The sequence below is a fragment of the Phoca vitulina genome, unplaced genomic scaffold, assembly GCF_004348235.1.
Source record: "Phoca vitulina isolate PV1807 unplaced genomic scaffold, GSC_HSeal_1.0 scaffold27, whole genome shotgun sequence".
Taxonomy (NCBI): Eukaryota; Metazoa; Chordata; class Mammalia; order Carnivora; family Phocidae; genus Phoca; species Phoca vitulina.
Window position 1 is genome coordinate 8,235,063 of NW_022589730.1, and position 25,867 is coordinate 8,260,929.

General features: G+C 38.4%; 1 protein-coding gene across 1 annotated transcript in view; it reads right to left on the reverse strand.

Moving 5' to 3' along the window:
* The window catches only part of DOK6 (docking protein 6), a 373,232-nt gene extending 348,099 nt beyond the window's left edge, over positions 1 to 25,133 (reverse strand). Inside the window, exon 1 of the mRNA XM_032422703.1 lies at positions 24,877 to 25,133. Within this exon, the coding sequence (XP_032278594.1) occupies positions 24,877 to 24,942 (66 nt within the window). The 5' untranslated portion in view covers positions 24,943 to 25,133. The remainder of the gene's footprint in view (positions 1 to 24,876) is intronic.
* Between the last annotated feature and the right edge of the window lie 734 nt (positions 25,134 to 25,867).

The following is a 25,867-nucleotide window of genomic DNA, read 5'->3' on the forward strand; positions in this document are numbered from 1 at the left end:
AGAATATCTGGTTTTCTTCTCTCCCATGGATAGAGTATACAGACAGCAAATCCTCAAAAACTGTGAGCACACTTAGCGTTGCTCAGTCCTACTCCCAGAGTACGAACCCAGCATGGGAATTCTTCCCAGTAAATGTGACTCACTGCATTACATTTGCAAGTACAACGTGAGACTTACACGTATATGAGATTTATCTCTTTCTGGGGTAATTTTTTGGCTGCTATTTTGGTTAAAATATATTTTTATTACATTATAATTAAGTTACAAAATTTGATGCATTTTTTAAAAAGTTGCTCACTTAAAAGACATCCCTAACTTTCCCTGACATTTCTATTACAGTGTGATGTTCTTGCAAAATATCTGAGTGAAAGCTCAGATGTCAAACCTATTATGTTCTTGCCACTCAATCACACAATAAAATATTTAAAAATACCTTACTGAATCAAAAAAAAATCAAGGTGGCAAATTGAAACCTGCTTTCTAAGAGTATTTTACTACCTGTCCGTCAAGCAGAAGCTGTATTCAATTAGCATTAGTAAAACTAGTGCTAGCAAATCTCCTAGAAACTCTGGATGCATTCTATTTCAATTTAAAAAGGAATTCAAATTTTATTAACATATTGACAAGCTAGATCCAAACCCATTGGGGTGCACAGCATCAAGCTCTTTAAATAAAACTCAGTGAGGACAGCAACTATGTATTTACCTAGTATCACAGTTTCACAAGCTGGCACATCTATGACTTTGCAATAATCAGAACCATTAAACCAAGCAAAGCACTGTGTTTTGAGGTCAAGCAGACATGTCCACAGCCTTAAAGCCTTGATTTAATAGTACTTCTTTGGCCAGAAAACATAATGCCCCCTCACTTTATCTTTAATTATGAAATCCTAAAGAACTACTCTTTAGCTTAATTAATTCATTTTATACATTGCAAGCACAACACAAATAAGTGTTTCTTAATGAAATATTTTAAAAATTGTATTAATTTGTTTCAAATAAAATCTTAATTTCTTCCATTAGCGACTTTTGTCTTTCTTTTCTTTTCTTGGAGGAGAAAGTCCAAACTTGTAAACTTTGAACATTAATACGTAGGCATTAACACCAAGAAATGCATGACCGTTGCCAGTACTCGGTAGTTAATTAATTAAATCAGCTAAACTGTGAATAAGATTAATTTTACACATAGAAACCTTGTTGAAATCAGAAATATTCATATCTGTGCCTTCTTTTTCCTCAAAATAGTATTATGTGTGAACAATCAGCTTAAACTAGTTTTCCCTTTTCATTGAGACTATAGGTTTGGTATTTTTCAATCCATTTTAAAAGAATTATAATGATAAACTTGGTTAGTTTAATAATTTTTAGAGAAAGTGTTCACTAATTATAAACTGTATTATGGAATACCTCAGTGTTTAATTGTAATATATTTTCAAGTTCTCTTTTTTTGTTTCCTTTTCTTCGGTTGTTATCATAAATGGCTTGGGCTTTAAAGAAACCTAATGTTTAAACATGGGCTGCTATTTTTAATATAAGTAGTGAAACAAAAAAGATTAAGAAAGAATTATTCTATGCTATATAAGATATTGACATAACAGAAAGCTGGCTGAGGCGTATACAGAATTCTCTGCATTATTTTTGTGACTTTTATATAAGTCTTTTATGTAAAATTATCTCAAATTTTAAATTTACTAAATATAGAACTTTGACCCAACATTACACTTCTAAGACATTATCTAAGGGGTAAGGGGAATCAAACAGTAGGAGATTCATTAAACAAATTATCTAATATCCATAAATCATGCCCATTGAAAATGGTGGGTGCCTATATTTTACTGTAAGAAAGTAAAAATTACCCTGGAGTGTAAATATCAATTGTGCCATTTACTGGGCTGGAATAAAAGTCTGTTCTATATTTTATAATCTATATTCCCTTCTATATGTAAGTGGTGGTTTCTATATTTTATATAATCTAGTCATTAGTACAATACAAAGCAGACTAAGCTAATGGCCATGAAGAGTTATGAACAAAGTTAAAACAGGTTTAAAAGTAGGGTAAATACATTAGACTGGAAGGGATTAAGAATAACTAGATTTAGAAATGAGCATTAAATAGTCTAAATGTGAAATATATTGTAATTTACAAAGTGAATACATTGGTATAGATGTCTATTAAAATTATAATCTTTGACATTTTTAACAATTCATTGTTCTCACTGCTTATTTAATTTTCATAGATTTTCCTGTGTTTTCCATTTTATTATTTTTTAATAGTATTATTATGATCTACAGTGCTTAGTAACATGGTCCAAATTTAAGTCATTTAATCTGTCCAAGAAATTTAGACTTAAAATGGTTTTTATGGGTGATCTGAATTCACTCCTTTGGGTTTCCGTTTCCATGTCTGTAACAAGAAGTCGAGCCATCTAATGTCTGAAACTCATTTATAATTGTGTTTCTAATTTAAAAACTCAATGAAATTTGAATTAAAATTTCAGCAAAGTTTTTGATGCAACTTAATAACAAATCCTAAAATGCAAATAACAAAATAAAGGATTAAAAGATCACAGACAATTCTGGAGAGGAAAGATAAAGTGGTTGAGGGTAGGAGCAGATATCAAGACTCATTATATGTAAAGGAACAATTGGATAGATTAGAGAAATATTTTAAATATTTGATTTAAAAATATTTTTCAGGGCATCTGAGTGGTTCAGTCGGTTAAGCAGCTGCCTTAGGCTCAGGTCATGATCCCGGGGTCCTGGTATCGAGCCCCAAATTGGTCTCCCTGTTCAGCGGGGAGCCTGCTTCTCCCTCTGCCCCTCCCCCTGCTCATGCTCTCTCTCTCTCTCTCTCTAGCTGGCTTCTCTCTCTCAAATAAATAAATAAATATATTTAAAAAATTTTTTTTTAAATAATAAAAATAAAAATATTCTTCTTTGGGTGCCTGAGTGGCTCAGTTGGTTAAGCATCTGATTCTTGGTTTCAGCTCAGGCCATGATCTCAGGGTCATAGATTGAGCCCCACTTCAGCCAGCTCCATGCTCAGCACACACAATCTGCTTGAGATTCTCTCTCTCCCTCTCTCTCTGCCCCTCTCCCTACTCTTGCTCTCTCTCTCTCTCAGATAAATACTAATTTAAAAAATAAAATAAATTAACTTAAAATTTGAATTTATTTTAAAACAACTATTCATTGCATCATTATTAATGCAATTATTTATTTTTAAAGAATATATTTAAAGATTTATTTATTTGAGAGAGAGAGAGAGAGCACGCGTGAGCTGGTGCTTGAGTTGGGGGAGGGGCAGAGGGAGAGAATCTTCAAGCAGACTCCCTGCTGAGTGCGGTGCCTGAAGTGGGGCTTGATCCTATGACCCATGAGACCATGACCTGAGCAGAAATCAGTCAGACACTTAACTGACTAAGCCACTCAGGCGCCCCTTAAGTTAATATTAGATCTTATATAATAAATATGATGGCGGGATACTTGAAAAATTAATTTCATGAATCAATAAATAACATGAAATGCAGGAATAAAGGTAAACAGAGTACAAGCAAAGCACTATAAATAACTGCAAGGGGGAGGAAGAGAGCCACGTACTTTTTAGAAATTCTAGAAAAAGCTTTGAAAGTGAGGTGACTTTTTTAATGGTCTTAAATGACATGCAGCCCTGTAACAAGTCATGATAGTGGGAGCAGAAGAAAAAATATTATATAAAGTAAGTATATATATTCAAAGGACCAGAAGGGGGACAATTATTCATCCATTTTTATATAATGGTACAATACACAAAAGACACTCCTCTGAATGTGGCAGTAAAGCTCCTCTCTCCTTCTGCTGTCCATGTTGACTCTTTCTTGCACTTTTGGGATTAACTTCCATATAACATCCTTCTCCAACCCCCCGGTGCCAATCCCAACTTCACATGCACCATTGTGACTGTATTACTCCCTTGTTTAAAACTCCTCTTCTAAAAACCCTGTGACTACGCATTAAGGTTCCAACTTCCTGTAACTTTAGATGTCTTCTAAACTCTGACCCTACCCTGGCCGGCTTACTGGCATACTTCTTGTGCACAGCCACGGATACTCCATGACCCTCTGCCCTGCCCAGGTCACTCCATTTACCCACCCAGCCCTCCCGCACACCCACCTAATGAACCTCTGCTCCTCCATCAGAACTAATTCAAACACCTCCACCTTTCTGGACACGTCATGGTTCCCAGTGTCACAATTCCCTCATATTTTCTCATCATCTTCCCTTGCCAAAGGCACGTATGCCTCTACATTTTGACCCCTTATTAGATGTGCTCCTTGGAGGCAGGTTTCATGCTCTTAGTTTGTAACCTGGGCACCGAAGAAGGCCTCCATATATTCAATATTCAATGAGTAAATCAATGTTAGATACAAGATATACAAAAACAACAGTTTTCATATAAACAAATGGCAACCAATGAGAAAATCTAATTTAAAACAAAAAAAAAGTCATTCAAAACAATAGCAAAAATGTTAAAATACATAAGAGTATATATAACAAAATATTGGAAATACATACATGAAACCTGAAAAGCTGATGATAAATACATACAGCTGATGAAAAGCTAAAAAGTTCATGGATAAGAATATTTAATAAATGGAGTTGAAATTTGGCTAGCCATATGGAAAAAAAGATTCCAAACTTAAATCCTAAAATAAAGATTAATTACAGGTTGATTAAAGATCTAAGCATATATAGAAATACATGAAAACAATAGAATAAAATAGAAAATAGCAGTTTTATGTTACAGTACGAGTGACTTCTTAAGTAAGAAACAAAAGGTACAAGCCATAAAAGAAATAGATAAGTTTGATTTCATTAAAATTTAAAATATCAGTAAGACATTGGAGACCATAAACAAATTTAAAGGCAAACCATAACATGAGAGAAGATAGCTGCATAATTTATAATTACAAAGGAGTAGTATTTGAAATATAGATGGAACTCCTATAAATCATTAAGAAAATGTATCACAGAAAAAAATGATCAGTGGAGCTGAAGAGATAATTCACAAACCAGGAAAATCAACTGGTCAATAAACATATGAAAACATGTTCAAATTGCGGAGAAATATAACTTAAACACCCATTTACCCAAAGGAGAAAAAAGTCTCACCTGAAAATATCAGGTGTTGGAGAGGAAGCAGAGCAAAGGGTACTCAAATTCAGTGGAGGGTGCATTTGGATACACCATCTGGAAACAATTTGGCAATATCTAGTAAGTATGTGCCAACCTGTGCCCAGCAAATCTTCTAAGCATGTAACCTAAACAAAGAAACACACCAACCAAGAAACCTCTTGCACATTTGTATTAGGCAATACAAACTGTGGAGTATTTCTACAAAATAATCGTATACAGAAGTAAAATCAATAAACTGGAACTCCACCAAAATGCTTAAATCTCAAAAACAATCTTGAGCAAAAACAAGTATGTTTTAGGAAGTCACAAAGTATATGATTTTTTTAAAGATTTTATTATTTATTTGACACAGAGAGAGAGAGAGAGAGAGAGCACAAGGAGGGGGAGCAGCAAGCAGAGGGAGAAGCAGGCTCCCCGCTGAGCAGAGAGCTGGACATAGGGCTTGATCCCAGGATCATGGCCTGAGCCAAGGGCAGATGCTTAATCAACCAAGCCACCCAGGCTCCCAACAAAGTATATGATACTAATTATATAAAGTTGAAACTAAGCAAAGCAACAGTAAATATTATTTAAATGTAAATATATAATAAACGCAGGAAAAATGCATAGAATCATAGAAGTTTACGTCTGAAGTTGGTGTGTTAGGATACACAAAAGCTTCAACTTCATCCATTTTATTTCTTTTCTAAAAATCTGGAGAAAATATAGCAAAATGTTGTTTTTAAAGAAAATATACATGTTCTCAGTATGCTTGAAATATTTCATAATTTAAAGAAATATGGCAATATCAACTGCTGCTGAGAATGTGATAAAAGTTCTCTTGTTTCCTTGGTTCCAGGCTTGTATAGTGAAACAATTTATTGTGAGCAAGCTGAAAACATCTAGTAAAGGGAAGATGTACACGTCAAAAAGCAGCAACTCTACTTCTACCCACAAACCCTACAGAAACCTGGATACATGTGATCAAGGAGAATTATATAAATGTATTTGCTGAAGCATGGTTTATAATAGCAAAACCAAAAAAACCTCATAAATGCCTATTAACCGAGTAAGATTAGCTTATTTATGCAATAGAAAACAATACAAGCATTGAAATGAACAAACTAGATCTATGTAGTAACATAGTTAAATACTGAATAAGACTGCTGAGTGTGTTAATGTCAAGATGTTCAAATGGGTCTTCAACTCTCAACATTTTCCTATCTTAGCAAATTAAAAGCAGAAAGAAAAAGTACTCTGATAACATTGGTAAAATATGGGTAGTTCATATATGGTTTGTAATATGATCTTATGTAATTTCCAGTACACTTGAAATATTACACAATAAAAAATACCTAAGTGAAACAAAGGTAGGTATTGTGGGTAGATTTGAATTACAAGTTTAAATTTAATTATTACTCTACGTAATGAGAAACCCTGGGAAAATTTAAAAAGGGGAATTATAGGTTTCAAACTGAAATTCAGAAAATCAATCTGGCAGGAGTACAAGGATAATTGAGCAGGCAGTAAAAAGAACCATTGGGAAGTCTCACCAACACTTCAGAATAAAGTTATAGAAGCAGAATTTCAATTAGAAAGAGACCATAGATGACAGACATTCCTAGGCAGCACCAATAAGACATGACATTTGGTTGTTTGTAGTGAATCAGAGACGGGGAGGAGCCAATATTGTCTCTCAGATCTGATACTGAATTATTTTCAAATAAGCAGCAGTGCTAATAGAAAATATCTACTTAAATATGTTTATATGTGGCAAAGTGGCTGGTTTGGGAAGAAAAAAATAGTACGTTCTACATAGACTCATTGGTTTGGAGTGCACTACAGATATCAAGCAGGAAATATTTTGTAAAAATTTGGGCATGCAGGGATGCCTGGGTGGCTCAGTTGGTTAAGCATCTGACTCTTGATTTCTGCTCAGGTCATGATCTCAGAGTCCTGAGATCCAGCCCCACACTGAGCTCCGTGCTCAATGGGAATTCTGCCTCTGCCCCTCTCCCAGCTCACATGCATGCTTGCTCATGTGCTCGCTCTCTCTCTCTAAAATAAATAAATAAATAAATAAATAAATAAATAAATAAATAAATCTTTTTTAAAAATTGGGGCATGCAAATCTGGAGATTGGAAGTGAGATTAAAGTTTAAAATATCTACTTTAGAGGAGTTTTGTGAAAAATGGAGATAAAACTGTAGGGCTCAGCACTACCTAAGGATTCTAAGGGAAAGAAGATGGATTTTAAAAATAGACCACTGAGAGAATTCTTGCAATGGTGGTCACTGGGAGGGTATGAGGTGGAGGGGAAGCCAGGGAAAGACTTCGTGCCGGGAACGTGGAGGGAGGCACCAGCACAGGGATCCCTTGCCTTCCACACAGATGTGACTGCGGGTATTAGAAGCAGAGGATGTGCAATAGGGCTGGAAACTGCTAAAATATATATAACGAAAGGTCTAGAAGAAGGTAGGACTGCCCATCTGTACTTCTGGTAGCTGACACAAATTGAAGTAACATCTAAAAATTTTTTCGAATGATGGGGTGCCCCAGTGGTTCAGTCGATTGAGCGACGGACTCTTGGTTTTGGCTCAAGTCATGCTCTCCTTTGGCATTAGGCTCCGTGCTTAGCAGGGAGTCTGCTGGAGATTCTCTCTTCTTCCTCTGCCCCTCCCCTTCTCTAAAAATAAATAAATAAATCTTTTAAAAAATTTAATAACAGAGGAGAGCTAACCAGGCAAAAGACCAGAAGGCCCAACACCAGAGGTGAGGAAGCATGGCGGCCCCAATGCAGGTGTGGCCAAGATACAATCACCCTAGCAAACTCCACACTGGTTTCCATGCCTTCACTGACACGAATCCACGCATGTCATTTAGCAGGAGAATACGTCTAAAACACCTGTAATCAAGTAATTGCTCTGGACTAAAGTCCTACCATGCCTCCTCACTTTGTATCAGATATAAAACCCAGAGAAGTGTTTTGCCCAAGGCAGAGAGAAGTGTCCCAAGGATGTGATATTAAGTATAAGATACCCAAAAATGATGATACTCCTTAATTTGGCAAGTCAAATCAGTGCTTGTTGTTTAGAAATACCAGTGCCAATAGGTGAAAGAGTGTGGGGTCTACCATATGCCAGGCATGTGACATATTTCATCTTATTTACAGGTTACGATAATCCTACTGGATAGCCTTTTGGCACTTAGCAGTCAATTTATAGATGAGGTACAGAGCCAGAAAGTCAACGGACTCAACCAAAGGTTGTTCTCTCCACTATAGTGTGTTGATGCTCAGAGCTTGGAACCTTTGAGCTGAGGCTTAAATCACGTTAATCATCTGAAATACTGGGTTTTCCTGAGGCAGAGGTCTGTGCAGAGTTGTTTCAGAGACAAAAACAATGTAATCGTAGGTGGAGTTTGGGGACCCATCAACTCCCTGTAGATCATAAAATCACATGTCATAAAAATTAACATCAATGAGATAGAAGAAAGCCTATTACAGACTGTGTATACTTTTGCATAGAGGACGACTTCTATAATGTTTCTTCATGTTAAAAGAATAAAGGCAGGTAAGAAAATTTCTTAATTCTCAAAAGCATTGCAAGTCATGCATATATCTTAGGGTTTCAAGGCTGGCAGATTGCACACATCACAGGGAAAGTGATAAAGAGATCTAAGGAAGCATTCATGCATTACCTCTGAGATTAGGAACTGCAACACTCAGCAGAAATGAAGCACTGGAACAGAGATATTAAATTGGGGAAATAGGAGCTTCATAATTATTATAGGTTATTAAGAAAAAGTATACCATGTCCTAGTCAAGAATGCCATATCAGAGGAATACATTGTCATCAAAATTTGTGCAGTGATTAGAACAGGTATTCTGAGAAAGTACTAGACATCTGTGTAGAAGAACTGAGCCTTCAGACTTAGGCTGTGTTATCCCACATCCCTTTAAATCACAGCCTTCCTATATAAAGTGAAGATGATATCTGACCTGCACACTGAGGAGTGTGCTCTTTCAATGGAGAATTACATGTAAAAGCAGGTTTTAAGCTGTAAAATACTATAAAAACACAAGTTGTTGGTATGATTCTTCATGGAAAGTGGAAAACAGTTAACACATGGTCCTAATTCTGTACTATTCGGAAGTTCATAACCAATATTAAAAATAAATATATACATAAAAATAGTCAAAATAGCAACTGAAATAGAACATCACAACATGAGAAATATATTTAAAGATAATTTTGCAGGGCTTTTTTTTTTTTTTTTAATTTAGGTAACCTTTAAACCAAAACTTATTTCCTCCAAAAAACTAATGCACTTTGGGTTTTTTTGCTGTTATATGGATTCTTCCTTAAGAGGAAACTAAATTTTAGTGCTTTACCAAAGAATTTTCAGAAAATATTTTTAGGGGAAGTTAAGAAATATATTTTGTAAAAATGAAGCACCGAATAGCATATTTTAGGAAGGATAGAAAACATCTTTGGGGTGATATATTTCCAATTACAGCCTTTGTATTGCAATTCGATTGGTTGCTAAGGCTATAATTACAAAGTGCCTAGGAAGGCACTGCCCATAGTCCTGTACATGCCAATCAAAACCATGGTAGCACAGTTCTGAATGTGAACTTATTTAACAATTCAGCAAAGATTTATTGACTGCCCTCTTTCTTGCCAGGCTGCACCAGGGTTTATTTATCATTGTAGCCCCTATGGATGGCACATACCAATTTTTCTTTTGGCTCTTTTTACCATTTCATCCTTGATAAATTTCATGTTAATCTATCCTTAGTTAATACATAGTATATATAAATAATCCTTGGTATTTTTAATTGAAAAGATGTACTAAATATGTTACAGATTCAAAGTGCATAGCAAAGGAATTATTTCTTTCACCATTGATTCTGAATCCTAGATGACTTATGGATGTCCAAATACTTGTTGTTGTTATGTTTACCTTTTTAAAAGTCATTGTATTGCTCCCCCCTTCATGTTCTATTCAGGTATTGATATTAACCTATCAGCAGAGAGCATAATATTTGAAACTTCTTCTTAGATGCTTCATTTGGAATTTTATTTATTTTATATTCTGGACAGTTTTATTATCATTTCAAAAGGAGCTGCAACTAGGTATCACCTTGAGCATCAAAATGGCTAATGACATTTTTTGGATGGGAATGTAGCCAAATGATCTTTTTCTGAAGACACAAAATGAAATTTCACTGAAATACTGCTGAATGTTATCTTCTTCTAAGTAATGATGTTTTTTAAAATTTGGACAAGGTGGCTCATTTAGAGCTCAAGATCAAAGGCAGAGGTTTCGCACTGTTGTTTGTTTCTGGAGTGAATGGCGTGTTCAAGCCACTTGGCTCCTAGTAATTAAGGTGTCCTGTGGGCAAATGTACCTTATATAAACCTCATTTCACAGAGAACACTAAATTGCAACTGCAAAATGATCAACATTTATATTCTTCACAATTCAAAGAGAGAGGAAGACTATATCAAACTAAAGCTTCTGCACAGCAAAAGAAACCAACAAAATTAAAAGGCAACCTGTAGACTTGGAGAAAATATTTGTGAAACATATATGTAATAAGGGGTTAATATCCAAAATACACAAAGAACTCCTACAACTCAATAGCAAAAAATCCAACAACACAGTTAAAAAATGAGCAGAGAACTTAAATAGACAGTTTTCCAAAGAAGACATACAAATGGCAAAAGGTATACAAAAAGGTCCTCTAATCATCAGGGAAATGCAAATCAAAACTACAATCAGGTATCCCTCACACTTCATACCTGTTAAATGGCTCTCATCAAAAAGACAAGATAACCAGTGTTGGTGTAGATGCGGAGAAAAAGAAACCCTTGGGCATTGTCGGCTAGAATACAAACAGATGCAGCCAATATGGAAAACAATATGGATGTTCCTCAAGAAATTAAAAATAGACATACCATATGATCCAGCAATCCCTCCTTCTGGATATAGATCCAAAGAAGTTAAAATCAGGATCTCATAGAGATACCTGTGCTCCCATGTTCATTGCAGCATTACTCACAATAAGCTTTCTTTGCTCACGGAACCCCAGTTCAGAAGAGCTGCAAGGATGTGTGTTCCCTTTCAAAGGGCTGTCCCAGGAAGCTTGTGCTATCTGTTTAAAAGTCCTTTCAAGGGTTTTGTACCTCCTAGACCAAGCACTGTTTCATATCTTGTAAAATATTATCTATTTAATGTTAACAAAACATAATGAGGTCTTATAACCCATTTTACAAATAAGAAAAGTGAGGCTCAAAGGTATTTGAAGGTTCCCACAGGTTACACAGCTGTAACTGGCAGAGTTAGTAATTAAATCCAGGCTGATTGATGCTAAAGATTGTGCTCTTTCAATTTTTCTAAACTACTCCCATAATAACTGGGCCCCAAAAGATCACTTACCCTGTTTGCAAAATAGGGCTACATTTTGATACCTCTCTTACATTTTTTAATTACACCTTTTTATTTTGAGATAATTGTAGTTCCACATGCAGTTATAAGAAGTAATATAGAGTGACCCTGCATAGCCTTTACTCAATTTTCCCCTATGGGAACATCTGATAAAACTCTAATCCAATATTACAGCCGGGATCTCCACAGGAACACAGTCGAGATACAGGACGTTTCCTTCACCACAGGGATGCCTTTCGCTGCCCTTTTATCAGCACAGCCACACACAAACCCCACTCCTGCCTCCCTGTCCATAACCTCTGGCTACTACGAACTGTTCTTCACTTCCACAATTTTGTATCTCAAAAATACTACATAAAGGAAATCACACAGTTTATAACCTTTCGGGATTTTTTTTTCCGCACACTCAACATAATCTGGAGATTCATTACTGTGCGTGTTAATAGTGTAGTCCTTTTGATCCCTCAGTATCCCATGATATGCATACGCTATAGTTTACTTAACCATTCACCCAGTGATGGACATCTGGTTTGTTTTCAGTTTGGGGGTGTTTCCAATAAAGCTGCTATGAACATTCGTGTATAGGTCTGTGCATGAACAGAAAGTTTTCACATCTCTGGGACAAATGTCCAAGAACTGCAGTTGATGGGTTGTATGGCAGTTATTTAAGAAACTGCCAAATTGTTTTCAAGAGTATCGGAACCCTCATTTCATATTCCCACAGCAATGTACAAGGGATCCAGTTTTTCTGCCTTCTTGCCAGCATTTGGGGTTGTCACTGTTTTTTATTTTAGCCTTCCCAGTAGGTATGTATTGATAGCTCATGGTGGTTGTAATTTGCATCTCCCTAATGGCTAATAATACTGAACATCTGTTCATCTGCTTATTTGCCATCTGAATAGCAACTTCTGTGAAGTGTCAGTTCATGTCTTTTGCCCATTTTCTAATTGAATTGTTGTTGTTTTTTAAAATTTTACCATAGAGTTTTAAGAGTTTTTTAATACTAGTTCTTTGTTAGAGATACACAGTTTGTAAATATTTTCTCCCAGTCTATAGCAATTTTTTTTCATCTTCTTAATGGGCTCTTTCACAAAGCAAACATTTTTAATTTTGATGAGGTTAATTGATCAATTTTTCCTTTTACAGCTTATGCTTTTGATGTCAAGTCCAAGAACTCTTTGCCCAGACCCAGTTTCTAAAGATTTTCTTATACATTTTGTCAAAAATTCTGTAGTTTTACTTTTTACACTTATGTCCATGATCTATTTGGAGTTACAAGGTGCGAGGTTTGTGTTGGGGTTCACCTACTCTGCCCAGGGATGTCCAACTACTCCAGCAACATTTGTTGAAAAGGTATCCTTCCTTCACTGATTTGCTTTTGCACTTCTGTCAAAAATTCACTGGGTACATTCGTGTGCATCCCTCTTTTAAAAGCAAACGTTCCCTTAATTATATGATCTGAATGTATGCTCTCATCAAAGCTCCTACATTTCTCCATGGGTGAACAGAATAACTCACTAATGATGTGCTAAATGTCCAAACTAGCAATGACTACAATAGAAAAGGAATTCTACGGTTTACATATTGGTAAGGAAAGACATTTCATACCCATTACTTTAAAAATTAATTATTTTAAGTGTATTCTAAGATTTAATTGGGTCACTTCCAATAATGCCATTTTATCTGTCAGAGGTATTAGTTGCTATCAGTTGTAACAGAAGTTGACACTGGCTGATTTACATAGAAGGAAATATATTAAATATTTCATTACTTCAAATTAGGAATAGAGGGCTGGAGAACCAGGTTCAAGCCTAAACAACAACAATAAGTGATCTCTTAAATCATTAGGTTTCTTGATGAGGCTATTGCTTTTGGACAGTAGGTACAACAGTTTACATTGCTTATAATTTTGCATCAATAAATCAATCCAATGGAAACAATTACTCTGTTGTCCCCTGTGAAGATCCCTGTCCTGGGTTGCCTTTTTTATCACTAACTCAATGTCTGGTCATGTAATTGATAATACCTAGCTCATTTCTCATGCCCTAGCAGCAAAAGATACGAGGAAAGAATATTTTGGAATTTCATCTTCTATAATGTGAGGTATTATTTCTTATCTTCAACATCCATAATATTGATATCAGGGGGATGCTCTCTAAATATATGGAAAAAAGACTGAAATGCTGGATAAAAAACTAAATGATGAATATCTGATTCATATTGTTAATTCATTTAACCACTTACAGAGGCATACTATACCAATTTATTCTAGTTCAGTAGGGTTCTGTGGTAATATATAGTGATAAACAACTTGTCCTGAATTCTTTTCTGGTGAAAAGTATGTCATTTATTGTAGAATCCCTTGGGTAGATTAATACTAAATGAAACAAACACAAATGAACAAACAATTCTATTGCCCAGAGATCAACTAAATAAGAATCTCTGGAAGTAGAACTTGTCATTAAAAAAACAAAAAACCCAACAACACTAAAAACCATCTCCTGTGATTGTAATATGCGCCCAGTGTTAAAAAACCACTGCTTGAAAGGGACAGAAATATTTGGCCTTGTTCATTAAGTCAAATGCTAGAGGAGGCTTCTAACTGCTTCATTCCCCCCTCCCATTTTTATGCAGAGGCAGGTTACACACACACACACACACACACACACACACACACACACACACACACACCTGGGGCAGTCATGTTTAGTCCTATCACTCAAATACCTTCATTCTTTTTCAATTTCACTAGAACTCTAGTTCTCCTCCAGAGACAGATAACCTGTTTGAAAATATCCAAAGACAAAATTACCACAGAAAGAGGGGCTCACCACTAAGGAAGAGCTACAGCCAACTAACTCTCTTGGCTCTCAGTGGAGTTCTGGAGGACCACAAGGCCTCGGTTTCCCCACACAGAAATCACTACAAAGTTCAACCAGCTGAGAATGTTCCATTCCTGTTAGTGGTGTACTAGGTAACTCAGGGAAGCCTGCATGTTGACAACTAGAAAAGCTGGACAAATACAAAAGTCATCGACTTGAAGGTATTGAAGCCTGCCAAAGATAAAACTGAGAATTTATTTCTATAGGACGTTCTAAAAAAACAGGATCAACTGAAAACTGTAGACCTGAAAAAATAACTTAAACTGAATACAATGAATAAATTTAACAGTAGATTATTCTCAGTTGAGTAGAAAATTAGTGAAATGAGAAGAAATATCCTGAAGAAAATATCCTGAAGCTTCGAGTGACAAAAGAATGAAAAAGAAAAAAGCACAAAAGCACAGAAAATACAGTATAAATTATCTAGCATATGAATAAGGAAGGAGAGAAAAGAATGGACAGAATTGATATGACAGAAGGGGAAATAGCAAATAATTTTTCAGAACTGAAGAAACATATCAAGCCACAAAATCCAGAAGCACTATAAACCCAAGAATAATAAATAGAATTAAAACTACATTTACACATAGCATAGCAAAATTCCTGAAAACCAGAAAATGAGGGCATTCAATGTAGGCAGAGGGGAAAAGTCTAATGATTTTCAAAAGGTGACAATAAGACAGCTAACTTCTCAATGCAAACAATGATTGTTAGAAGACTTCTTTGCAGTGCAAGAAAAAAAAAAAATACTTCTGTCAGTGATTCTCAATTACGGCTAGCTACCACAAGTAGAAAGGCCTTTCTTGGATACTAATACTCACCGCTCATTGGTCTTCTTGCCCAAATACTACTTTACTACAATGAATTCTATGCACTCAAGATTCAGGGATGTTGCTAAGTTGAGAATGAACATTAACCCTTTTTATGAAATACATCAGTGACTTTGTGGGATCTTAGAACATTATAAGCCCTTTATTCTGGGTCTTTACCTCAATGCTACTCACCCATCCAGGCACATATCATTATATAGGTATGCTATTTCTTCTGCATGGAACTCACAACAAAGCCTTCTTTATTCATGATTTCTCAGCTTGGTGTTATTTTCTCTGCAAGCCATAAAGTACATACTGTCTATGTGTACTCAGTAGGTTTTTGCCATATATTGCCCCAATTCTCTCTCCCACCCATCCACTCATGCTCTGTCTCCTCAAGTAGGAGATAACGAACAAAAGACAGAACAAAAGAAACCTCTGAGACACCAAAAATGAGGTGCTACATAGCAGTGACTGCCTTGCATAACCATAAACCCAGATCTATGAAGAATATAAAATAGACTCTAAGGTATAGGTTTCTTTTCTTTAATAGCCTGAAGCACTGAATCTCCAACAAGAAAAACAGCACCATTCAGAACTTACTGAGTTTTAAATGAAGTACAATTTAAACTGCCATGGTATTGCAATTACTTAGATTAGAATACACAAAGTAAAGAAGGAAGTCTTTCGTGAGTAGCCATATTAATAGCAGAAGCCTCAGCTGAGCATCAATATGACTGACAGAAAGAATGATCCAGAGTTTTTAGAAAATTTTGAGTTATGTCCACCACATTGTTTTAGAAGTGAATTTCTGTCCCTCGAAGAAATTTCTACTTTATCATTTTTGTATTCACATTATAAAGGCTTATAGACTGTCAGTAATTAGCATTACATGACTGATTTACTGGATAACTAACTTTGTATTTCGGGAATGCCAATTCATAAGTCTCAGCACTAATAACAGTGTTTTTAGTAGTTTACAGTGGCCTAACAGATCTCATATTTTCCTTATTTCTCCCCAAATCCTCACTGTATGATAATGATTATCAACCATAGCACCACAGTAAAAACCCCTGGGGGGACTTCAAAAGCATATCCATGCTCAAAACCCAGCCAGACCAAATCAATGAGGAAAAGCGCAAGCTCTGTAAGTAACTCCAAAGCAGTCATAACTGAGGATCACTTTAAATAGAGGTCTAAGTAATTTAGATAATCATGTAAAGTATCAGAAAGCAACAGTATGTGTGTTAAGCAGCCGTCAGAGTTTTAAATAGCTGTTATTTTAAATGTACAGAAAAACACATTTCATACTTATACATAATTTGGTAGCTTCCAGTTAAACTCAGCATCATGATTTGGCACTAGATGCGCTTTTGTTTAGAAGACTTACAGAAGAAATACTTAAAGATTCCAAAGTGTAATGAAGTCTATAAAAGCATCAGGAAAATGATGACATGGATGCTTTCTATAGCACAGCCCCAGGGCCCTTAAAACATTCAGGGAGACGTATTCCTATTTCCTAGTAAGTTAAATGAGAAGGCATACTTTTCAAAGCAAGTTCAAATATGTAAAAAGTATGCTTTCATTCCTTTTCTTGAATACGATGTTAGAAATTTCACTAGGGTTATGTAAACAGAGATAAAGAATTTTCTCTTACTGGTTGCAAACCTTTAAAATCCATAGTTTTTGAAAGACGTGCTAAATTTCAATTTTAGACTAATATTAAAATTTTTTTCAAAGAATAAAGTGAACATGTAATAATTTATATAATAAAAACTTAACTTGTATGCTATTAAGACATTTTATGTACATTTTCTTCTCCTGTTAACCTTCCTATTATATTTGTATATAATTCAGTGTGTGTGAGGGCTTACATGTCATTTGGGAATATATACCATTCTATTTAATATATAACACACGTGTATGTATGCCTGTATCTATGTATCTATCTATGTATGCACACACATACACACACGCACACATATACATATTTTAAAGGATACTGAATGGTCCGAGAAAACTAATTTCATGTTTACAAGGAAAAAATCATGAGGAGAAAAACAAATGTACATGCTTACCCATGCTATATATCTTATATAAATACCTACACGTAAGTAACAGAATGGCATATAGACATTTTTAAAATAAGAGAACTAAAAAAAAAAAAAGGGAACGTCATTTAAGTGTATCTATTTCAATTCCTTCCCCTTAAAAGTAGCAAGCAACACAAGAAATAAACAACCAAGCCTCGCAGACAGAGGTCATGGTCTGGTTCAGCATGGCCCAGTGTGTCCGGATTTGGGTAACAATGTCTTTCTCTCAAATAAATGAATAAAATCTTTAAAATAAAAAAACAAAAACATTTTAAAGTCTACACAGGTGATATCAGCTGCATTTTGGAGCCTGTTCTCCATTCTTAAAAGGAGAAATTAGCCAGTTTTTAGATGGTACATGAAAATGAAATCACGTCCATTCAAAGTGGCCTGGAAAAATATCTGCATAGTATCTCCTTATTGTGGCATAAATTCTCTCACTAAATAACACTTTTTTCCAGTTTTATTGAGACGCAATTGATATATTACATCGTATAAGTTTAAGGTGTACAACATAATGATTTGATATATGTGTACATTATGAAATGATCACCACACTAAGGTTAGTTAACATCCATCACCTCACCTCGGTACAACTTTTTTTCTTGCGAGGAGGACTTTTAAGATCTACTCTCCTAGGAACTTTAAAAAATACAATACTGTATTGTTAGCTGTAGTCACCATGCTCTACATTCCCTCTCCAGAACTTATTTAGCTTACAACCGGAAGTCTGTTTGTCTTTTGATCACCTTCAGCCATTTCCACTACCTCCCACCTGCCAGTAGCACGTTCATCTGCAATGTAAATAACTTATGGTTGAGTCAAGTGAATGATGATATTAGCTTTACACTAAGTAACCAGCTGAAGAAAACACATTTACTTTGAATAGTACACATAGCTGTGTTGCTCCCTGTCTACATATTTTAGGAAATGGAAACTGTTGCATTGTATTTATAATACTGCACCTGAAGTTAGGATACCTAGATTTGAGTATACACATCCACACACAAACCCAATCTGTCTCTCTGTAACTCTGGCTGATTCCCTTTACTTCTTTTGGATTTGAGTTTATGTATAAAAGGTAAAATTAAATATACTTTCAAAAGCATGCTGGGAAAATTATGTAAGATAATATATGTGGAAATTCTTTATAAGCTGTAAAATGCATGGTACACCAAAATGCAAAATGATTATGTTACTATTATGAAGCCTCAAATCAAACTTCAAAGTGTTTGTCCTCTCAGTCATTTTACTATTAAGCCAAAATATTAGACAATTTTACAATGAATTTAGTACAATAACAGGAGAAATACTTTGCACATGTTCAAGTATTACAACCACCATTTATTTCAAACAACATGAGAACATTTCTTTATTAAATGAGATTCTGTTCTCTACTAATAACAAAATATCATGCCTTATTCCATTCAATTTGACTGACAGGTGCAATACTCTCATTAAGGAGTAGTGTTATAATATAAAAAGGAAGTACTCAAAGGATAATCCTGTTCTGTATCCTAAAATAAAACCAGTGGAGATTTATGCAGAAAGTTAATGAAAATGTTCTCTACCTACATTCTTGAGCTCTTTGGACAAAGTTACTACAGCTTGAAGAAGAAAAGAAAATACTATGAGTCACGTGACAAAAACAATAAAACTGAAGTAAAGAAATTATAGTATTTTCTTTTTTAACTAGTTTGTCCCATTTGATAGAATTATTTTTTCCTTAAAGCTAAAACTTCAAAATTTAAGAAATCTAGAAAAGATCATTAGATGGTGGGAAAACAGGTAATTTTTATTTTGTTAGTATTGCTTGCTTTTTATCTTTGTATAGTTTCTAAAATGAAGTGGATGTAATTAGAAACAGACCAAACACATGAATACTTAATAGTCCTACTCAGTATAACTCACATGGGTTATTATTAATAATTAAGTGGAATGTTTAACAGTGTTAAACACATACATAATAGTCACCATAAACAAAAATCAAAAATAAAAATAGCTAAAATAATTACTTTTCATATATTCTAAATTCTATATTTAATAAGAAAGAGATAAATGATAAATAACCATGGATATAATGGATCCTTTTCAGAAAGCAATGTCCAGGATACAGAATATTCTAGAAAGAGAAAAGATTAAGTACACCCAATACAACTTCCATGTTTTAAATCCATAGATTTAGGAATTCATAGCTGAAGTAATGATCCTGAGAGTTCTTTTGAACGTTTGAATGGTCAAAATCATTAAGTTATTTATATATTTTATCTTAAATATATTTAATGCATCTAATTCCTGGTAAACTGGTAATGCATGTCATACAAGATAAAATCACTCTTCGTAAAATACTTTCTAGATATTTGGGAAACCAGAGAAATTTTTAATTGCTCTAATCAACCAAAAATATGCAAATGCACACACAAAAATTCCCATATATATTAATGAATGAGCTTCTGTAAAGGGGTAAATTTTCATAAATCTCTCTCATGAAAAACTACTCTTCCATCATCAGAAGAAAGCTGTTTGTGGAAGGACAGGAAAACCCAAAGAATTTATAAGAAGAAGATCAAGAGTCATCAAGCCAGGGATGGAAGTGTCTCAAGGTTCTAATCAAGGAGGGAGAAAAAACAAAAACAAAAAAAAAAGGAGGGAGAGAGGGCAAGATGTAGATGTATCCACAGTAAGTTGTTGAAACAAATGGAGATTATGCAAATGAGAAAATCCTGAATAGATGTTCAGCTCATAAAGTTGGGGCTCATCACATACTCCAAATGTGATCCTCTACATTTCCCTGCTTCCCTTACAGCCAGGTTGGGGAAAAGTGACTATTACTGGCCTAATGTACTATGAGTAGTAGTGATGTAGGAGGTATTTATTGTTATTAACCCTGACAATACAACATGACTCTGGGACATTCACAGTCTCTCTCTCTCTCTCTCTGTCTCACACACACACCACCTGATAAACAGTAGATGCTCCATAATTATTTGATCATTTGTTGAATGTGCAAACGTCAACTGTATCTTGAGACATTCCTTTGATACCCACACAAACCAATACAAATCCTTCACCTGACTTTGAGAAAGAAAGAGAAAACTATTTGTGTAAAATACTATTTGTCTGTGTACAATGTGCCTGTGAATATTCACACTGCTATATTTGAACAGAACTCCTTAAAAACAATGATGTGAGGGCTGAGTCTAGAATTAGTCAAACTATGGCAGTCTGGAATTTATACAGTGAGGTTAATGCCAGTGATGATGATGATATGCTGCATTTACCTTTGCTGCATTATAGAGTCAATAGCCATGTATAAAGTTCTAGTAATGGTTTCAGTGGTTGAGTTCTTAGTTTATCTGCAAACCAAGAATACGTTGGATATTTTACAACATATGCCTTGCTGACTAAATTTAACCTATCAGTGTTCAGAAGGAAACAGGTAATAAAGGCTAAGAGATAACCAATTTTTTTAAAGACTTTATTTATTTATTTGAGAGAGAGAATGAGATAGAGAGAGAGAGCATGAGAGGGCTGAGGGTCAGAGGGAGAAGCAGACTCCTCGCTGAGCAGGGAGCCTGATGCGGGACTCGATTTCAGGACTCCAGGATCATGACCTGAGCCCAAGGCAGTCACCTAACCAACTGAGCCACCCAGGTGCCCCGAGATAAACAATTTTGACCAACATGCTTTTGCTTTTTTTTTTTTTTAATTAGTGTTTTAAGTAACCCTTTGTTAAAAACAAAATACTGAGTACCATGGTACCTTGTGAATTATACCAATCATGCAACGTATAAGGTGGCAAAAGGAACTGAACTATTGTAAGGGCTTTTAAATCAAGCAAAAGGAAAACAGTATATATATAGAAACAGTGACATGTTATAATGAAAAATTAACACAGACTATGAAGAAATGACTGTAACAGTCATGTCACACATTTTTAAAGGACAAGGGTAAAATCCAGGATAATACTATTTTTTTTTCAAAATTATTTTCCTGAATAAAAGACAGGCTGATTAATGTGTCAAGACAAATTTCAAAGCAAACATTCTAAACATTGTGTAACACTTACTATTTCGCCCAAATAACTGGCTAAAGAAGCGTCCTCAACAGGTAGCACTAGATTCTCTAAGAAGACTGGCAAGGGCTGTTTCAACCACTTCAACCTGGAAGCTTCATCAGGGTTGTCCCCCAGCCTAAAGGGCAAGTGGCACTTTTCTGCCCTCCTTCAGGACAATAGGGAAGACTAACTTTTTTTTTTTTTTTTTAAAGATTTTATTTATTTATTTGACAGAGAGAGACACAGCGAGAGAGGGAACACAAGCAGGGGGAGAGGGAGAGGGAGAAGCAGGCCTCCCGCCGAGCAGGGAGCCCGATGCGGGGCTCGATCCCAGGACCCTGGGATCATGACCTGAGCCGAAGGCAGACGCTTAACGACTGAGCCACCCAGGCGCCCCTGGAAGACTAACTTTTAAGTAGTAAAGGGTATCGTAGAACATTTCATCTCAAAATATATTTTCATGTCATAATAATCTCTGATACCACTGGCCTCGTGCCCAGGGTTTTTTTTCCCCCTTAGAATATTATAAAATTTGGTTTTTGAAAGCATGAGTTCTGTACATCATAAATCAAATACCTGCGCATATTTCATTAGAATTTTTATTTTGATATTTAGTTCTGAACATAAACCATAGAAGAATCATTATGTGTCTTCTGAATTAAAATTATTTTATTTGGAAAAATCCATATTTTATTTGGAAAAATCCATAGTTCTGAGTCCACAAAATTAGTATTATGTACTATTAACTATGAAAATGAAGTTTTAATAGTTAGATAAATCATGTTTCTATGATTTGGGATATGACTTTTCATGTGTACGGCACCCCTTACTTGCTTAAAGTTTTACTATCTAATGAGACCCACTTACTTATTAAGCTTCACAGAAACATGTAGATGAAGTTGTGTCATGTGAAGTCACCCTTCCGAATAGTAGAATATTCTGAATAGAAAGTTTCTAAAGTTCTTTTTGATAAATAAAATTCTTCAAAATAATCAAGGTTAATTTAGCTTAATATTTCAATTTAATATTAAAACAAAACTGTCTCAACACCAAACTCTGAAGTTCACATTTCTCAAGTAGAAATGGAAGACAAAATTAATCTACACATACAATTAATCTATATGTAAACATGCTTTTATTTTCTCTGAAGGGTATCCTTTACAAAGGCATATATCTCTAAACAGTGAGTATGGAAAGAGACAGACACCTTGGGATTGCAAATACATTTGCACACATCTTTAGGAGGAATGGTGTTTTAAAAGGACATTTCAAAGGCTGTTAACACCATGATTACCCAAGAAGCAGTCAATGCTCTTTCCTTGGATCCTATATTTTAACTAGGTGCCATATTCAGTTTTTGTTGTATGAAATCCTGGAAAGCTGGGGATGGGAGAGGAATCCTACAGACCCCAGGACCAGCAGCGCAAGGAGCGGGGGTTCTCAGGGTTGCACTGCTTAGTCTCATTCTCACGTACACAATGACTCTGTGGAAGCAGATACACATCTCCCGGGGGACTAGAATCATCCATTAGCTTGTAACGTCTGAGGTGTCCGACACAATTGAGATTCCAAGAAGACGGAAAGAGTGAGAAGGATGAGCAAGCACCCTGTGGGAGAGCAAAGGGCTTCATAGGTCAAGTTCCTAAAACGGTTCTCCCCTCCAGCTCTTTCTTGCTTGGGCAGTGCGGGTGACAGATTTGAGCAGTGCGTCCCGGCCGAAAGATGCCGGCAGCCTCCTGGACAACCGCAGTTTTACACGTGGGTTCTTCCTTATCTCGCTGGACAAGAACGAGGCGCAGCTTTCTGCCCAGGAGCAGCCCCTGAAGCGCGGCCGAGGGGCTGCAGCGCGCGTGCTCTCCGGCCCTGCCAGGGCGCGCGGCGCGCACGGAGGCGCCAGGCCGCGAGGGGGGCGGCCTCGTGGTCACCCAGTTCTCTACTCCCCGCTGCTACAGAGCCGCTGAAGTTCGAGAGAGTGGGTCTCTCGTCTCCTCAGGGGACAGTCTTCCTCTTCAAAGTGACACCCAGCCGAGGCAGCACAAAAAAGACAAGTCTGCCTTTTCCCTTCCTCCTGCCCCCACACCTGCGTCCACCAACTCCTGACACGGCGACCTCTGGGTGCGTAGTGACCCTTCCTCTTTTAGGGGTTTTAGGGGCTCTGCCCTACCTTCGTTCAATTTTCTAATGCTATATTTAGCCTTATTTTTCTTTCTTTTTTTTTTGAGTGAGAAAATAAACGAACTTCTCCCTCGTTTTCTTTCCAAGTTGGAGGATCCATCCAGTCAGCGGGGAACACGGCGAATGTTCTTGTTCAAGGCCGCTCTGCCCCAGGATCCCGGAGCTTCGCAGAACTGGAACTTTGAGAACGGTGAGGTAGAGAAACATCCAGGGAATTGGGTAAGGGGCACTTTCGCCCCCACACCGAGTTTCCCTTGCTGCTCTGGACCTGCCGGCCAAGGTCGTTCTCGGTTGCCCAGGTTGCCCAGCACCCGCCGCGCGCGCGGGCCCCGCCGCCTCCACCGCGCCCCCCTGCGCGTCGCCCGCACGCTCCCCCGGGGCCGCGGAGCCGGGGCAGCTGTTTCCAAGTGCCCGCCCCTCGCCTCCTGGCCTGTCCGCTCCACACCCAGGTCCTCCGAGACCGTCAGCGCGTCCCTCTTACCTCCTCGGCTGGTCACTAGAGAACTTCTGAACCCCGGGGGTCTACACTGTTTCTCTCCCAAGTCAGGCAGACTATCTTTCACGAAAAAACTACGACAAGGTCTCCCTAAACTTTGCCGTCGCCAACCCTGCCGTGTCAGCGGCGGCGAGCACACACCTGCCTGCACACGGGCGCAGGTACACCTGTCCGGGCGCGCACACGGCCAGGGAGCCTGCCACTTGGGCAACTGCTCAGGGCGCATTAAAGTCGCTGGCAGTCGCCGGCGGGGACGCGCCGCGCCGGTAGGGCATCCAAAGAGAATTTCCAAATGGGCTTGGGAGCGGGGTTGGAAAATGGTGATTCTAAATACACACACCGGAGCGTCTGTCCACCTCCCGCACACCGAGCAATTCTCCCCGAAAGGCGCACACTTTTGAGAGCAGACCACTGGGGGTTGCACTATATACAAAACCCCCTCCGAGGCACATTCATCTTAAAACTGACAATACCTTTCGTCTACATGACTTCTCAGTCTGGTCCAAACCAGCACCGCGCACATGAGGATGGGGACCCAGGCCCTCCCGGAACCCTCAACTCGGTGTGCAGAACCCCCCGAGGCAAGTGCGGGCCCCCACACCGGCCGAGCAACAAGCGGGCTGTCTGCGAAAGGGCCGGGTCCCTCTTGGCCCGCGCGGGTCACCTCTCCCCGCCCCCCCCGCCCCCCGCCCCCCACAACAGCCAGCCGCGCCAAACGCGAGCAGGGGAAGGAGAGAGCCCAGCGAGCAACTCACCCCCAGCTTCCTGCTGCGGATTTTCACGTAGCCCTGCTTGACTATGTCGTTAAAGTTGGAGGCCATGGCCAGCACGCTCGGGCTCGCCCCCTCCGCGATAGGCTTCCCGGAGTCGAGAGCCGCCGTCCGCCGCCAGGTCCGCGCAGGTCTCGCATCCAACCAGTCGCCGCCACAGCCGCGCCGCCGCCCGGTCCCCCGAGCTCCCGCCGGCGGGGACGCGGGCTGGTGGCAGGGCGGCCGCGGACAGGGAACGCGGCCCGGCGCCGCGAGCAGCGCCCGCCCTCCTCGTTCCGGTCCTCACCTCCGCCCCCCGCCGCGAGCCGAGTGCCGGGCCCGCGCCGCCGCCAGCTGCGGGCGCCCCCTCCGCGCCGCCGCCCCCGGCAGCACCCACGGGCTGGCGCCTCACTCGGCGGCGCACAGCTGGCCAGAGCGCACCCGCGCGGCTCCCCGGCGCGGGGGGAGGGGCAGGCGAGGGGGGGCGGGCCAAGGTGCCCGCCCGGCTCCCTCCCCCTGGCCCGCCGGGTGGCTGCGCTCGGAGATGCTCGCAAGACGCGCTCCATCCCTCGCCACTCGGGCGGGGAGCTCCTCCCGCGCCCCGGATCCAGGGTCCTGCTCCCCCCGGCTCCCTCTGCCCGCATCGCTCTCCCGGGTGTGGGATTCCTGAGGACACGGCTCCTCATTCCGGGGCTCTCAGTGTCCACTCCCCAACTGGACACCGGGGAAAGGGCGGTGGGGATGCTCCCAAAGAGGAAAAGGCAAACGGGAGCGAGACAATTGTTTATTTCAGTGGCCTTGTGTACGTGCATTTTTGTCCCTAAGCACACGTTCGCGTTCCAGGTCTTTGCCCCATTAGGAAGTGTAAATCGACGCCGAGCCCTTCCTGGTGCACACAAAGAGACCAACCGTGCGCATGTGTCTCATCCCTCTGCTGCTGAGCAGACTGGAGCAATCAGGCGAGGCAGCCCTTCGCCGACGTCCTCTCGCAAGAAGC